General features: G+C 54.2%; 1 protein-coding gene across 1 annotated transcript in view; it reads left to right on the top strand.

Moving 5' to 3' along the window:
• Positions 1 to 1,196: 1,196 nt before the first annotated feature.
• SFXN5 (sideroflexin 5) overlaps positions 1,197 to 16,744 on the top strand; it is a 108,216-nt gene continuing 92,668 nt past the window's right edge. Inside the window, exons 1-2 of the mRNA XM_063157776.1 lie at positions 1,197 to 1,303; positions 11,195 to 11,263. Coding sequence (XP_063013846.1) covers positions 1,247 to 1,303; positions 11,195 to 11,263 — 126 coding nt within the window. The 5' untranslated portion in view covers positions 1,197 to 1,246. The remainder of the gene's footprint in view (positions 1,304 to 11,194; positions 11,264 to 16,744) is intronic.

The following is a 16,744-nucleotide window of genomic DNA, read 5'->3' on the forward strand; positions in this document are numbered from 1 at the left end:
TGCCTCCCTCTCCAGCGCATTCCCTCTGTTTGCTGTCCCCTGTGCTTTCCTGGGGATTGATCCTAATCCTCCAAACAATTTCCCGGGGTGCGAAGGTGCAGACATTTCTTATCCCACTAATCTGGGCCAGACAATTCCACGAACGGCTCCGGGTGCCCCCGACCTTGGCGTTATCAGCCCGGATCGTTATCAGTTTAGATCGTTATCACTCACATCTTTATCAGCTCAGATCATTATCAATTCAGATCGTTATCAGCTCCCCAAAGGGCGCTGCTGGCCTTGGTCAGAGCGGGAGCTGCAATTCCACTGGGAATTGCTCCTGGAATTGGGAAAAACTCCAAGAGCGTCGAGTCCAATCATGCCCAGCACAGCCAGGGCCACCACTGTCCCATGTCCCCAAGTGCCACATCCACAAGGCTGGAAATCCCTCAGGGATGGGCACTCCAAACCTCCCTGGGCACTTCCAGTGCCTGACCCCCCTTTCCATGGGGAAATTCCTGCCGATGTCCACCCAGACCCTCCCCTGAGGCCGTTCCCTCTGCTCCTGTCCCTGTTCCCTGGAGCAGAGCCTGACCCCCCCGGCTGTGCCCTCCTGGCAGGAGCTGTGCAGAGCCACAAGGGCCCCCTGAGCCTCCTTTGCTCCAGGCTGAGCCCCTGCCCAGCTCCCTCAGGGGTTGTGCAGCCCCTGCCCAGCTCCCTCAGGGATTGTGCAGCCCCTTCCCAGCTCCCTCAGGGATTGTGCAGCCCCTTCCCAGCTCCCTCAGGGATTCTCCAGCCCCTTCCCAGCTCCCTCAGGGATTCTCCAGCCCTTCCCAGCTCTCTCAGGAACTCTCCAGGCCCTGCACTGGCCACGCTTCCAGACCTTCCCTGTCCTTTTTCTCACAGATGTCATTCAGTAACATTTGGGGTGGTTTTTCAGGCGTTTTTGGGCTTTCACCTGTCAGTGTTTCATTATTAGCCCAGTCTATTACACAATTAAGGTGAACCTCTCTAGTCCCGTTCACCAGCCCTTCCCTCACTTTGGAGTCCCCCTTTCCCCGCCGGACTACATTTCCCATGGTGCCCCGCGCCAAGCGCATTCCCCATTGGCTACCGGAGCGGGCGCGGCCCCGCCCCTGTGTGGCCGGCGGACTCCATGTCCCGGCGTGCCCCGCGGCAGCTGCGGTTGGCCGCAGCCAATCAGAGCGGGGCCGGCGGGGGGCGTGGCCGGGCGGCGGGGGAGGCTGTTTAAAGTGGCGCTTGCGGGATGGCGGAGCCGGCGGACTATCCCCCGTTCCAGCTGGGGAAGCCCCGCTTCGAGCAGGTACTGCCGGCGGCGGGAGGCGGCGGGGGGGACACCGGGAGCGGCGGCGAGAGCTGCCCTCGCCCCGCGCGCGGTATCGCCCCCCCACCCGCGAACGGAGCCCCTCGCTCCCCGCTCCGCTCCGCCCCGCCCCTCCCGCGGTACCGCGCGCCCATTGGCCCGCAGCCCCCGCGCCATTGGCCGGCCGAGCTGTCAGTCAGAGCCGCCGCCCCCTGCCCGCGGCGGGCGCTGCGCGGCCCCGCGGCCCCTGTGGCGCGGCGCGCAGCGCGGCGGGCGCGGGGCTCGGGGGTCGTCGGTTCGAGCCCCGTGGGGGCGGGCAGGGGCCCGGTGCGGCATAGCGCGGGCTCGTCCTTGCCCCGAGGGGCTCGTCCTTGTCCCGGGGGTCCCCTGCCAGGCTGGCTGGGAGAGGAGGAGCAGCTCTGGGATGGGGCGGGGCTCCCAGAACCAGGGGTGCTCCAGGTGGGCGCTTTGCCAGCCCCACCAGGCAATGCCCAGCTCTGGTGCCAAGGGATGGAGGCGGGGTGTGACCCCCAGGATGGTGTCAGGTTAACAGAATGTGACCGATAGAACAGCTGGCACCTCCACAGCTGCCAGCTGAGATGGGCAGAGCAGCCCCTGGTCAGTCACACGCCTGTGCCCAGGTGAGCAGGGCAGGGGCAGGTGGGATATGTTGCCACCCGCTGTGGATGACCAGAGAGGACTAGTTGTGCTGGTGGAACTATTGAGGCTGATAAAAAGGCTGATAAACCTCTGTCAGTCCCTCCTGAGCTGGGCAGGACTCCCTGGAGGAGCTGCTCCTTACCTTGGGTGTGTCAGTATGTCCTACCACTGAGACAGCTCCCATGGGGTGACCATTCCCACCGTCCACAACAATTCAGAATCCCTGTTCAACCCGTTTAACCCCTATTTAATCCCTGTTTAACCCCTATGTAACCACAGGCTGACTCCACACCTGTGCTTGGCGTGACCCAGCACCTTTGGGCTGAGCTGTGGATTTCCCAGGGAGCATCCCATATTGGGGCCATTCCATGGTGGGGCCATTCCAGAGTGGATCTCCTGCCTCTCCCACATCCCTCCTGGGCTTGGAGCAACGTGGGACAGTGCAGGGGTCAAGGGAATGGGAGTGGGAAGGGAAATGGGAAGGGCTTTGGGATTCCAGAGGTCACAGAGCACATCTCAGAGCCCCAGGGAGGGCTGACTCCCCTGGGAACAGGCAGGACGCTCCAGCTGGGCAGTTTTCAAGGAGGAGGAGGAGGAGACACTCCCTGCCCTTCCTGCCCAGCACAGCCCTGGCAGAGTTCCTGTGTTCTGCTCATTCAGGAGCTGCTGGCACTGGGGGCAGCCCTGGGGAACCTCCCCGGGCTGGGGCAGGCAGTGAGGGTCCCCCTGTGCTGGGAGAGCCCTTGGGAGGGGATTCCTAGGGAATGCTTTGCCAGGGGGGCACTCTGAGCATGGCAAACCCCCCTTTCTGTGCCCTGGGGCTTCATCCCTGCCCTGGGCATTGCCAGGAGCTGTGGCAGGGCTGAGGTGCTGCTGTGCTGCTGGCTCCATCCCACGTTCCTGCCTGCCCGAGGCTGGGATCCAGCAGCACTGTGGGGTCACACAGGGAAGAGGGGTTGGGATATTCCCAGGGTTTGTGGATCCTGGCTGGCTCTGCCCTGTTTGGGATGCAGCACCACTCACATCCCTGCTCCCAGCACGGCCTGGGAGAGCCCAGCCTCTAAATCCCTGGTTCAAAATCTTCCATGAGAACCCAGCCTCTCCATCCCTGTCTGGGATCCCTCCATCCCTGTCCCAGCCCCTCCAGTCCTTTATTTCCCCCATCCTGCCCGTGGTGTTTCCCCCAGATTTTATTCTGGAGGAGCCCCAGCTCATTCCCAGGGGATCAGGAACCCCCAAAGCTTCCCTGCCAGGAGTTCTGGGCTTTCCCAGCCCTCCCTGCTCTGCCCAGCTTTGGTTCAGTGTCTGAGATCTCAGCTGGAGCTGCCAGAGCCTGCTCCTTGTTCAGGGCAGGGTGCTGAAATCCCAAATTCCAGCCTGCTCCTTCTTTGGGGCAGGATTCTGAAATCCCAAATTCCAGCCTGCTCCTTCTTTGGGGCAGGATTCTGAAATCCCAAATTCCAGCCTGCTCCTTCTTTGGGGCAGGATTCTGAAATCCCAAATTCCAGCCTGCTCCTTGTTCAGGATCAGGGAGCTGAAATCCCAAATTCCAGCCTGCTCCTTGTGTAGGGCAGGATGCTGAGCTGAAATCCTAAATTCCAGCCTTGTTTAGGTCAGGGTGCTGAAATCCCAAATTCCAGCCTGCTCCTTGTTTAGGACAGAATGCTGAAATGCCAAATTCGACCCTGCTCCTTGTTCAAGATGCTGAAATCCCAAATTCCAGCCTGCTCCTTGTTCAAGATGCTGAAATCCCAAATTCCAGCCTGCTCCTTGTTTAGAATGCTGAGCTGGAATGCCAAAGTCCAAATTTTCCCTTCTCCAGGGAACATCCCCAGCTCTCCCAGCCTGGCTCCAGCCCTGGGGTCTCCTCTGGATTTATTCCAGCAGCTCCACATCCCCCTGCTGTTGCTCTTTTTTCCACCTCCATCACCCAGGACTGGGTTTAAAGGGGAATTTCTTGGTTTCTGTCCCATGTTCTGGGTTTTAACGCCCAGCTCCCGCTCCTGCCAGGTTCCTGTGCCCTGCCCCTGGTGCAGGAGCTTCTCCCATTGGAATCCTGGCTCCTCAACTTTGGAAAACCAAATTAAAGCCATCAAAGGGTTCCAGTTTTAGCCTAAACTTGCTGTGGGCTGTCACAACCCTGGCTGTGCTTTGTCACAGTCCCATTGCTCAATGGCTTTGCCTTAATTTTGTTTGCTTTAGCTTAAATCTCTCTTAATTAATTAAAAGCTGACCTGAGCCTGGTTTTGAGCTCAGCCCCATCCCAAGCCTGCATGTTTTTTGCTCTGATTTAATTAAACCCTGTTTAAAAGCAGGCTGTAATTAAAGTGGTGAGGCTGTCCATGCCTGCCCAGCACGGGCTCCTCGGGATTCCTCTCCTCCTGAAGGTGATTAACAGCTCCCTAATGGCCTCTCACCTTCTCCCAGATCCTGCAGCTGTTCCCTTTGGTCTGGGCAGGATGGGGAGCTGAAATCCCAAATTCCAGCCTGCTCCTTGTTCAGGATCAGGGAGCTGAAATCCCAAGTTCCAGCCTGCTCCTTGTTTAGGGCAGGATCAGGGAGCTGAAATCCCAAATTCCAGCCTGCTCCTTGTTTAGGGCAGGATGCTGAGCTGAAATCCCAAATTCCAGCCTGCTCTTTGTTTAGGGCAGGATGCTGAGCTGAAATCCCAAATTCCAGCCTGCTCCTTGTTCAGGATCAGGGAGCTGAAATCCCAAGTTCCAGCCTGCTCCTTGTTTAGGGCAGGATCAGGGAGCTGAAATCCCAAATTCCAGCCTGCTCTTTGTTTAGGGCAGGATGCTGAGCTGAAATCCCAAATTCCAGCCTGCTCCTTGTTTAGGGCAGGATGCTGAGCTGAAATCCCAAATTCCAGCCTGCCCCCAAACCCATGGCTTTTGGGACCAGCTGCACCTCCAGGGCCCAGCTCCAGGATGTTCCCTGTGAGGGAATTGACATTCCCGGGCACCTCCTGGTGCTGCAGCCTGCTGGGAAGTGCTCCCAAAATAGCCCAAATTCATCAGGAAATGGGTGATTTGCACTGTGCTCCAGCTCCCTGCACCAGCTGCTCCAGGAGCCAGGGATGGGTATGGGGAGAGCCTGGCACAGGGCTGGGATGAGCCTGGCACATGGAACCAACCCCAGCTCTCAGGGAAACTGAGGCAGGGCTGGCAGGGAGGGCTCAGAGCTGCTCCTGAGCCCAGGGCTGCTCCTCTCATCCCATTCCCATCTCCTGCCAGCTCTGGGTTTGCTGCACCACTGGGGAGTTTGTGAGGTCCCCAGGATGAGGTGAGAGATGAGGAGTCTGACTCCATGCTCTCAAAAAAATATTATATTATATTATATTATATTATATTATATTATATTATATTATATTATATTATATTATATTATATTATATTGTATCGTATCGTATCGTATCGTATCGTATCGTATCGTATCGTATCGTATCGTATCGTATCGTATCGTATCGTATCGTATCGTATCATATCATATCATATCATATCATATCATATCATATCATATCATATCATATCATATCATATATCATATATCATATTTATTATATTACATTATATTAAATTTATTATGCTATACTAAAGAAAGGATTCAGACAGAAGGTTTAACAAGAATGATAATGAAAAACTCCTGACTGACTCCTCAGAGTCTGACACAACTGATGGTGATTGGTCATTAATTAAAACAATTCACATGGAACCAGTCAAACACTCACCTGTTGGTAAATGATCTCCAGGCCACATCCCAAAGCAGCAAACACAGGAGAAGCAATCAGATAATTATTGTTTGCATTCCTCTCTGAGGCTTCTCAGCTTCCCAGGAGCAAAATCCTGGGCAAAGAGGAGTTTTCAGAAAATGTGACAGTGACAGATCAGGGAATCCCAGAGTGGTTTGGGATGGGAGGGACCCCAAATCCCACCCAGTGCCACCCATCCATGGCAGGGACACCTCCCACTGTCCCAGGTGGATCCAACCTGGCCTTGGGCACTGCCAGGGATCCAGGGGCAGCCCCAGCAAATCTGGGAATTCCAGCCCAGCCCCTCCCAGGGGAGAATTTCCCCCAAATTTCTGAATTATTAGTGAGGGGAATGGCAGATTTGTCTTTCCAAACAAGCTGTGGGGCTGCTGGTAGATAAAACCAGCACTGGGAGAAAAAAGAAACAATGGGAGGATTGCACTGATTGATGAATGGAAAAAGAGATTTGCTTTTACAAATAAACTTTGAGTTTGCTTAGAAATTAAATTGGACATTGAGGGATGAAAGAAACAATAGGGAAGAAGAAAAAGCCCTACATTCTATAAGAATTAAAGTGGAGGGTTGTACATTAGAGGGGAATCTTTGGGATCAGGTGTTTTGGGAAGTCTGAACCTCTCAAGTGCCTCAGGAATGGGGAAAGAGAGTGGGAAATGTGGCTGGAAATTGGAGTAAAAAGGGAGGCTGTGTCCTCCAAAAATGTGAGAGACCCCAGGGGAATGCCCCATGGCTTCTCCCTTTATTGTAATAAAGCCAAAGGACTCCTCTGTCTCCTCTTTGGACATAAACCTCTGGTGTTTGTGGATTATTTATCCTAACATTGGGAATTGCTGGGGCTTGTTTTTTGTTTTGGGTTTTGTTGTTTTTTTTTTTTTTTTTTTTTTGCCTTGTGTTTTGTATGCAGCTCTGTAAAAACCAATCCTGAATAGAAAAAAAAGTTCCTTTGGCTTCTAGTGAGGAGAAGGAGCTGGGAATGAGCAGGGGCTGACCTGGATGAGGGGATGCCAGCGCTGAGGCTGCCCTGCACTTCTCTGAGAGTGAAATCACGAGTGCCAGGCTGGGAGCAGCACACAAAGGGATCCTTGTTGGGCAGGGGCTGGCAGAGGGGCCAGGAACTGCAGGGAGGGAGCCCAGGGAGCCCTGGTGGGTTGGGATTGAGCCTGGCTGTGGTTTGAGCTCTGGGATTGAGCCTGGCTCTGGTTTGAGCTCTGGCATTGAGCCTGGCTCTGGTCTGAGCTCTGGGATTGAGCCTGGCTCTGGTTTGAGCTCTGGGATTGAGCCTGGCTCTGGGATTGAGCTCTTGGATTGAGCCTGGCTCTGGTTGAGTAGAGCCTTCATGGCCTGGGTTTGAGCCTGGCTCCAGTTTAAGCCTGGCTCTTGGCTTGAGCCTGGCTCTGGTTGAGTGGAGCCCAGGGAGCCTTGGTGGCTCTGGGCTTGAGCCTGGTTCTGGTTGAGTGGAGCCCAAGGAGCCCTGGTGGCTCTAGGTTTAACCCTGGCTCTGGGTTTGAGCCTGGTTCTAGTTGAGGTGGAGCTCAAGGAGTCCTCATGGTCTGGGTTTGAGCTTGGCTCTGGTTTAAGCCTGGCTCTGGATTTGAGGCTGGCTCTGGTTGAGTGGAGCCCAAGGAGCCCTCATGGCCCTGGGATTGAGCCTGGTTCTGGGTTTGGGCCTGGTTCTAGTTGAGGTGGAGCCCAAGGAGCCCTGGTGGCTCTGGGATTGAGCCTGGCTCTGATTTAAGCCTGGCTCTGGATTTGAGCCTGGTTCTGGTTGAGGTGGAGCCCTCATGGTCTGGGTTTGAGCCTGGCTCTGGGTTAAGCCTGGCCCCAGTTTAAGCCTGCCTCTCAGAGCACTCTTGCTGTGGGGCAATGAGGCCCTGACTCACCAGAGTTCCACCAAACCTGTTCAGGCCCAGCCTCTCTGGTGGTTTTGGAGCTCTCTGACCCCAGAATGGGCAAGTTCAGGCAGCAGCACCTGGAAACAAATCCCTCATGGCCTCCTGCCCTGGAAACAAATCCCTCCCTGCCTCCTGCCCTGGCACAGAATTCCCAGAACATTCCCAGCTGGGGCTGTCCCTGGATCCCAGGCAGTGCCCAAGGCCAGGCTGGACATGGGGCTGGAGCAGCCTGGGACAGTGGGAGGTGTCCCTGCCGTGGCAGGGGTGGCACTGGGTGGATTTGGGGTCCCTCCCATCCCAAACCATTCCCTGATTTTGGGGTTTGGGCACTCCCAGCTCCCCAGCCATGGCAGGGAATGTGGGGCTGGGATCACACCAGGCTGGGGCTGAGGTGCTCAGGCCTGGCCTTGAGCTGGGCCTTGGCCTGGGCTGGGCTTGGCCAGGCAGGGGCTCAGTGCCAGCCCAGGCCTGACCCTGGCACAGGCAGCAGCTCCCCAGGGCCTGGGCAGCTGGCAGAGGGGAGCTGGGCATTCCAGAGGGCATTTCCATGTGCCCCTGGAACCTGGGCTCTCCTTCCCCCTCCTTTGTCACCACTCCTTGGTCAGGGGGTGTAAAACACTGATGTTCCCTTTCATTCCATTAATTTCCATTTCATTCTGTTTAATTTCCATTGAATTCCATTAATTCCATTTCATTCCATTTTATTCAATTTCATTCTGTTATTTTCCATTTAATTCCATTTAATTTCATTAATTCCAATAATTTCTATTCATTTCCATTGAATTCCATTTAATTTCCATTTAATCCCATTATTTTCCATTTAATCCCATTAATTTCCATTGGATTCTGTTAATCTCTATTTAATTCCATTAATTAAATTAATTTATTAATTTCCATTGAATTCCATTGAATTTCCATTGAATACCATTAATTTCAATTTAATTCCATTAACTTCCATTTAATTCTGTTAATTTCCATTTCGTTCCATTAATTTACACTGAATTCCACTAATTTCTATTTAATTCCATTTAACTTGGTTTAATTCCATTTCATTCAATTAATTTCCATTTCATTCCATGAATTCAAATAATTTCTAATAATTTCCATTGAATTCCATTTAATTCCATTTGGTGTTGCTGTTCTCAGAGTGGCACAGAGATAAAGGCAGGGGGGAAGCCAAGGCCACTCAAATTTAGAATCCCCACATCCTGCTGGTGGTGAAGGCAGCAATCCCAGCTGGTTAGCAGCAAATCCAAGAGGTTAGCAGTAATTGCAACTGGTTAAACAGCAATCCCAGCTGGTTAGCAGTAATTCCAAGTGTTATCAGTAAATTCATTATTGGTTAGCAGTAATTCCAGGTGTTTAACAGTAATTCCAGCTGGTTAACAGGAATTCCAAGTGTTAATTTAGCAGCAGTCCCAGCTGGTCAGCAGTAATTCCAGGTTGTTAGCAGTAATTCCAAGTATTTAGCAGCAATTCCAGCTGGTTAGAAGTAATTCCAAGTGTTTAACAGTAATTCTAGCTGGTTAGCAGCAATTTCAGATTGTTAGCAGCAATTCCAGCTGGTTAGCAGTATTTTCCAGGTGTTTAAGAGTAATTCTAGCTGGTTAGCAGTAATCCCAAGTATTTAGTAGCAATTCCAAGTGTTAGTTTAGCAGCACTTCCAGCTGGTTAGCAATAATTCCAACAGGTTACCAGTAATTCCAGCTGGTTAGCAATAATTCCAGATGTTTAGCAATGACTCCAGGTGTTTGATAGTTTAGCTGTAATCCCAGCTGGTTAGCAGTAATTCCAGGTTGTTAGCAGTAATTCTAGGTGTTTGTTTAGCAGCAGTCCCAGCTGGTTAGCAGTAAATCCAACAGGTTAGCAATAATTCCAGGTGTTTAACAGTAATTCCAGCTGGTTAGCAGCAATTCCAGTTGGTTAGCAATAATTCCAGCTGTTAGTTTAGCAGCAATCCCAGCTGGTTAGCAGCAATTTCAGCTGGTTAGCAATAATTCCAGGTTGTTAGCAATAATTCCAGGTGTTAGTTCAGCAGTAATTCCAGGTGTTAGTTTAGCAGCAATCCCAGCTGGTTAGCAATAATTCCAGGATGTTTGCAATAATTCCAGCTGTTAGTTCAGCAGTAATTCCAGGTGTTTAGCAATAATTCCAGCTGGTTAACAGTAATTCCAGGTGTTTAGCAGTAATTCCAGGTGTTTAGCAGTAATTCCAGGATGCTAGCAGCAAGTCCAGCTGTTAGTTCAGCAGCATCCCAGCTGCCCTGGGCTCTGTGGGATGGGCAGGGGCTGTGGCTGCTGCTCTGGGGTTGCTCAATTCCTGACTCAGGGATTGCTCACTCCCCACCCACCCCTGGCACGTGTTGGGAGGGCTCTGCCATCTGCAGGGATCTCACACCCAAAATAAAAGGGAGGCATCAAAATGTCAAACTCAAATCCACTCAGAAATACCAGAATTAGCATTAATTAGATCCATGCTAATTAAAAACCGCTGTGCTTTTTTCCTGGACTTGTGTGGAGCTGTTCTGTTCCATTTGGAAGGTTCTTTTTTAATTTTTTGGGTGCAGAATGTGGAGGAATGCTGGAGTTTGTGGGGTCAGGCTGCAGTGGGGATCAGCAGTGCCATGGACAGGGCCCTGGCTGGGGGATCCCTGCAGGAATCAGGGGGGGATCCCTGCAGGAATCAGAGGAGGATCCCTGCAGGAATCAGAGGAGGATCCCTGCCGGAATCAGGGGGGGATCCCTGCCGGAATCAGGGGGGTTCCTGGAGGAATCAATGCGGGGTCCCTGCAGGAATCAGGGGGGGATCTGGAGGAGCAGGGAAACAGCAGCACCACATTCTGGTGTGATTAAACACCATTCCCACTGCTCCATCCCCACTCCATGCCCATATTTATAACCCAGTAGGAGCTGGGCCATGTGAGGATGGAGAATTCCCAGAGCTCCTGGGGTCCCTGGCCATGATCCACGTCCCCAGGGACTCTGGGTGATGAGGAAAGGCCACTGGGCTGCCCTGAGCATTCTCAGGAATTCTCCTGCCCCAGGATCCTGGAATCCAGCTGGGGTAGGAGTGATGATGTTCATGTGTCCCAAGGGCTCAATATTTCATGGTCTGGTGCTTGGAGTTGGTAAAAACCCCACTGATATTTTTATTTTCACTGTCTAAATACTGAGTCATGTTTTCTCCTTTCCCCTGGAGCTGTCCATGACCTTCCCCTGCTGTTTCTCAGATCTTCTCCCCTCCTTGCAGACTTTTCCTGGCTCTGGAGGTGCCCAGGGTGCAGCTCTGAGCAGCCTGGGTTGGTTCTTGGTGGCACTTTGGAGTAATCCAGGCTGGCTGTGCCTGTGTGGGGATGGAAGAGCTGGGAAGAGCCTGAGGAGGCTTTTGCTGGGAGCAAAGGGAGGGATCCAGGGAATCCTGGAGTGCTTTGGGTTTCCTATCCCAAATCACCAGCAAAAAACCTCCTGTATTATTTATTTTCAGCTGATGCTTCATTCTGCAAAGGAAATAAACCCTGAAAGGCAATTTCTCACTGAATATGATTATTGTTTTTTGTGTCTTGTTTTGCAGAGTTCATTCTATGGCAGATTCAGGCACTTCCTGGACATCATCGACCCCCGCACTCTGTTTGTGACTGAGGTAAAGTCTGCACTCCTCTTTGGGACAGGGCTGGGTGTCAGACAGCTGGAGGTGAAACCCAATCCCCCCTGTGAGCAGCAGAAGTGCTGAGCCCGTGTTTGCAGTGGGTTTGTGTCCCTCAGGTGATTGATTGCCCCAAGGAGTGAGAGCTGGTGAATCTGGAACAGAAACCTGCTGGTAAATCTGGAACAGAAACCTGCCTGGCACCAGGGAATCCTCACCCCCAGCTCCCTCTGCCACCCGAGCTGGCTTTTGGCAAAACTGCCTCTGATTTTGTCCTCTCAGGAAGAAAATCCCTGCAGGTTTTCATGGCAGAAATGCAGGTGGGGGGATGAGAGAGGAATTATGAATTCCATGGGGGAGTGAAGTTGTGGTGCAGCTCGGCAGGGGCTGCACCCCAGATCTCTGGGCTGTGGTTTTTCCTCAGCTCTTGGCCTGGTTTTTCCTCACTTCTTTCCCTGTTTGTAGCAGGTTTTGGGGATCCTGCCCCTTCATTTCCATCTGGTGTTGCCCAGCTTTACCTCAGCTCTGTGCTTCCACCAGACAATGGCTGAGGGTGAAGGGGAGCCCTGGGGAAGGAACAGTTCTGCTCCTGCTCTGGAACTCTGCCCTTTGGCCAGGAAACTTTGGCATTTCAGTGAAGGGCAGCTGCTTTTTCCTTTTTATTGTATCTTTTTCCCAATGTCCACCCTGAACCTCCTGTCCCTGTTCCCCGGCTGTGCCCTCCTGGCAGGAGCTGTGCAGAGCCACAAGGGCCCCCTGAGCCTCCTTTGCTCCAGGCTGAGCCCCTTCCCAGCTCCCTCAGGGATTGTGCAGCCCCTGCCCAGCTCCCTCAGGGATTGTGCAGCCCCTGCCCAGCTCCCTCAGGGATTGTGCAGCCCCTTCCCAGCTCCCTCAGGGATTCTGCAGCCCCTTCCCAGCTCCCTCAGGGATTCTGCAGCCCCTTCCCAGCTCCCTCAGCCCCTCCTAGGGGCTCCATTCCCTTCCCAGCACTTTTTAAGGCTGAATTTCTGCTGCTCCTGGGGGATTTTCCTGCTGGGGGCTCTGCAGGGATGCAGAGGAGTTTGGGCTGAGCTCAGCTCCTGCTCTGAACCCCTTGGGGTGATCCCTGGCCTTCCCCTGGTCACCTGTTCAAAAAAGCCTTCCCAGATTTTTGGGATGTGGGTTCAGAGGGATCAGCTGCTGTAACTCCATTTTGGGGAGGTTCCTTCAGGAAGGTGAAATAAAAAGGAATAAAAAGAACCAAGCCTGAGTGGCCCAGTTTTATCCGAGGTGCAAACTGAGCAGTTTTGGGTGCCAGAGTGAATCCCAGCAGAGCAGGGAGGGCTGGTGTCCATCTCTGGGGCTGGGCTGAGCTTCAGGAATGGCCTGGGGGTACTGCAGGGAGGGAAATGCCCTCTGACATTTCCTCTGGGGTGTGAATTCCATGGCAGGGATGCCTCAGGAAACCTGAACATCCTGATGGCACCAGAAATTCCCTTTCCCTGGAGAAGCCTCTTGGCAGGACCTGGGTGACTCCTCAGGCACAAAATCTGCTTTTTGTTCTCTCTGCTCTGGTGTTACAATTATTGGGGTGTGCAGATGAAGAACTCTGAGGTTTTTTTGCTTTCCTTTGTTAGCTAGGGGGTGAATGAAAGGCAGGAGGGGTTTGCTGAGCCCAGGCTGGGCAGGGAGCTCCTGGCTGCATCTCCCAGGGCTCAGGGAACAAACAAATCCCTGCTTGCCTTGGAGGGGGAAAAGAGGAGATAAATCAGTGTCTGATGGGAGTGGAGGTGGACCCCATGGAAAATGCTGGGAAATGGGGTGATACTCAATTTAAAAAATATTTTTATTTTATTGTAAATATTTTTATTTTGGTTTTTTTTTACATCTTTATTTTAATCCTTTTTTTTTTGGTGGCTGTGTGTTCCATGGTGGCATCCTGTGGTGGGGGCTGGAGGGGTGAGGGGTGCTGAGGATCACCAGTGCCACTCCTCCCTGCTCATTTATTTCTCTATAAAGCAGATTCTGAGCACAACTAGGAACTTCCTTGTGCTCCAGAGGTCCCTGAGGAGGGATCCTGGGGGAATGGCCCTGGGTCCTGCTGGGGCTGTTCTGCTTTTATCTGCTGGGGACACTCACCCCATGGCACCGGGCACAGCTGGGGGCACAGGGGCTGCAGCATGGCCCTGGCTGGGGTGGCAGTGAGGTGGCAGTGCTGGCACTGGGGTGGCAGTGAGGTGGCAGTGCTGGCACTGGGGTGGCAGTGAGGTGGCAATGGTGGTAGTGGTGGTGCAGGCAGTGGTGGTGTACTGGCAATGGGGTGGCGGTGAGGTGGCAGTGGTGGCAGTGAGGTGGCAGTGGTGGCAATGAGCTGGCAGTGGTGGCAGTACTGGATATGGTGCCAGTGAGGTGGCAGTGGTGGCTGTGGGGTGACAGTGGCGGCCATGGTGGCAGTAGTGACAGTGGGGTGACAGTGGTGGCAGTGAGGTGGCTGTGGTGGCAGAGGTGGCAGAGCTGGCAGTGTGGTGGCTGTGCTGGCAGTGAGGTGGCAGTGAAGTGACAGAGGTGGCAGTACTGGCAGTGCTGGCAGTGGGGTGACAGAGGTGGCTGTGGTGGCAGTGGGGTGACAGAGGTGGCAGTGGGGTGGCAGTGATGGCAGTGCTGCCTGTAATGACAATGGGGTGGCAGTGAGGTGGCTGTGGTGGCAGCAGTGGCAGTAGAGTGGCAGTGCTGGCAGTCCTGGCAGTGGGGTGGCAGGGGTGACAGAAGTGGCAGTGAGGTGGCAGTGGTGGCAGTGAAGTGACAGAGGTGGCAGTGCTGGCAGTGAGGTGGCAGCGGTGGCAGTATTGGCAGTGCTGGCAGTAGGGTGACAGAGATGGCAGTGTGGTGGCAGAGCTGCAGCCCCTCTGGGGAGGACCTTTGGTGGCTCTCCTTCACCCTTTGGTGGCTCTCCTTCACCCTTTGGTGGCTCTCATTCCCCTTTGGTGGTTCTCCTTCACCCTTTGGTGGCTCTCCTTCACCTTTGGTGGCTCTCCTTCACCCTTTGGTGGCTCTCATTCCCCTTTGGTGGCTCTCCTTCACCCTTTGGTGGCTCTCCTTCACCTTTGGTGGCTCTCATTCCCCTTTGGTGGCTCTCATTCCCCTTTGGTGGCTCTCCTTCACCCTTTGGTGGCTCTCCTTCACCCTTTGGTGGCTCTCATTCCCCTTTGGTGGCTCTCCTTCACCCTTTGGTGGCTCTCCTTCACCCTTTGGTGGCTCTCATTCCCCTTTGGTGGCTCTCATTCCCCTTTGGTGGCTCTCCTTCACCCTTTGGTGGCACTCCTTCACCCTTTGGTGGCCCTCTTTCACCCTTTAGTGGCTCTCTTGACCCCCCCAGTGCCTCTCCATTGGACCCATCCCCTGGCAGCTGCACATCTGCAAACTGCTGCCCTCAGAGGGACCCTGTGTCCTGCAGAGTCACCAGTGCTGTCCCCAAGGTGCCCCTCAGGGTGCAGGGCCTGGCCTGGGGACATGGGAGGGACAAATGATGGCAGTAATAATTTAATTGCTGTGTATGAGGGAGGTTCCAGTGCAGGGCCTGGATGGGGATGAGTGGGGGCCAAATGGTTGCAGTAATTCTTTTAATTGCTCTGTAATGAGGAAGGTCCCAATTCAGGGCCTGGATGGGGATGTGGAAGGACCACATAAAATTGAAATAATTACAGTAATAATTTAATTGCTGTGTAATGAGGAAGGTCCCAGTGTAGGGCCTGGATGGGGATGCGTGAGGGCCAAATGATTGCAGTAATAATTTAATTACTGTGTAATGGGGAAGGTCCATAGGGAAGCAGATACTCTGATCAGGGGACTCACCCCAATGCCATGAGCACTCTGGGAAGGAGGGAGGGCTCGCAGAAATTCCCAGTGAAATCAGAACCCAGGAGAGCTCCAGGGGCTGCCTCTTGCTGCCTTTGCTGTGTCTCATTGTTCGGAGCCTGGAGCTGCAGAGCATCTTGCATTGCCATATTTGGGGCTGAGATGGAAGCAGGATTAGATGTATGTTATTTATATGAACCATACCTTCTTACTCAGCAGATTGCCTGTCTGTGTTTATTCAGTGTCACAGCTGCTGGCTCCACTCGAACAAAAAGTTTCTGGCTCCTCTTGTCTGTCACTGTGGATCCAATACAATGGGGCCAGCTGGAGTCAAGTCTGGTGTCTGTGCGTCTGTGTCATCCTGGGGAGCCCAGGGACAGAGTCCAAACTGGGCTGGGCCACAGCTGCACCTGCACAGCTGCACCTGCACAGCTGCATCCATCCCCCCAATGCATCCCCCCAGAGCTGCATCCCCAGAGCTGCATCCCCCCAACTGCAGCTGCATCCACCCCAATGCATCCCCCAGCCAGAGCTGTGCAGCTGCTGGTGGTGGCCACGGGGCCCTTGGGTTGAGGCACATCCCCCCTTGGGTTGGGGCACATCCCCCCTTGGATTGGGGCACATCCCCCCCTTGGGTTGGGGCACATCCCCCCCTTGGATTGGGGCACATCCCCCCTTGGATTGGGGCACATCCCCCCTTGGATTGGGGCACGTCCCCCCTTGGATTGGGGCACATCCCCCCCTTGTTTGGGGCACATCCCCCCCTTGTTTGGGGCACATCCCCCCTTGGGTTGGGGCACATCCCCCCTTGGGTTGGGGCACATCCCCCCCCTTGTTTGGGGCACATCCCCCCCTTGTTTGGGGCACATCCCCCCCTTGTTTGGGGCACATACCCCTTGGGTTGGGGCACATCCCCCTTGTTTTGGGGCACATCCCCCTTGGATTGGAGCACATGCCCTGAGCCATGGCTGGGCTGGAGGTGGGACCCCAGAGCTCCGGGCACACAGAGATCCTGCCCAAAATGCCACAGTGACAATCTCAGGGTGACAACAGTCCCAGGGTGACAAGCCCGGGGTGACAATCCCAGGGTGACAGTTCCAATGTGAACCTGGGGTGACAATCCCAGGGGTGACACCAGACTGTCTCCTGAGCCCAGTGTGACAATCCCAGGTTGACAGTCCCACAGTGACAATCCCAGGGTGACAGTCCCAGTGTGAGCCCCGGGTGATGCCAGGCTGTCCCCTGAGCCCAGGGTGACAGTCCCAGAGTGACAATACCAGGGGTGACACCAAGCTGTCCCCTGAGCCCAGTTCATATCTGGTGTCTCCAGAACCTGGTGCAGGCCTGGCCCTGCAGGGGCTGTGGCAGGAGGGTGGTGCTGCTGGCACTGCCCTGCTGTGCCCTGTGTGTCACACGTGGGCTCTCAGGCTGCTGGCACTGCCCTGCAGTGATGGCCCTGGCAGTGCTGGGGATGGTTGGAATGGTCTCAGAATTCCAACCTGAGCAGTTCTGGGGTTCTGTCCCTCCCACTGCTCAGGGGCTGGGCTGGGTGCAGCAGCTGGCAGGGCTTGCTCCATGCTCTGTTCTACACAAGGTCCCTGCAGGTGCTGTCCTGGCCCTGGTGACTCCAGTCTGTGCCCAGGA

This window comes from Melospiza melodia, chromosome 5, assembly GCF_035770615.1.
Source record: "Melospiza melodia melodia isolate bMelMel2 chromosome 5, bMelMel2.pri, whole genome shotgun sequence".
Classification (NCBI taxonomy): domain Eukaryota; kingdom Metazoa; phylum Chordata; class Aves; order Passeriformes; family Passerellidae; genus Melospiza; species Melospiza melodia.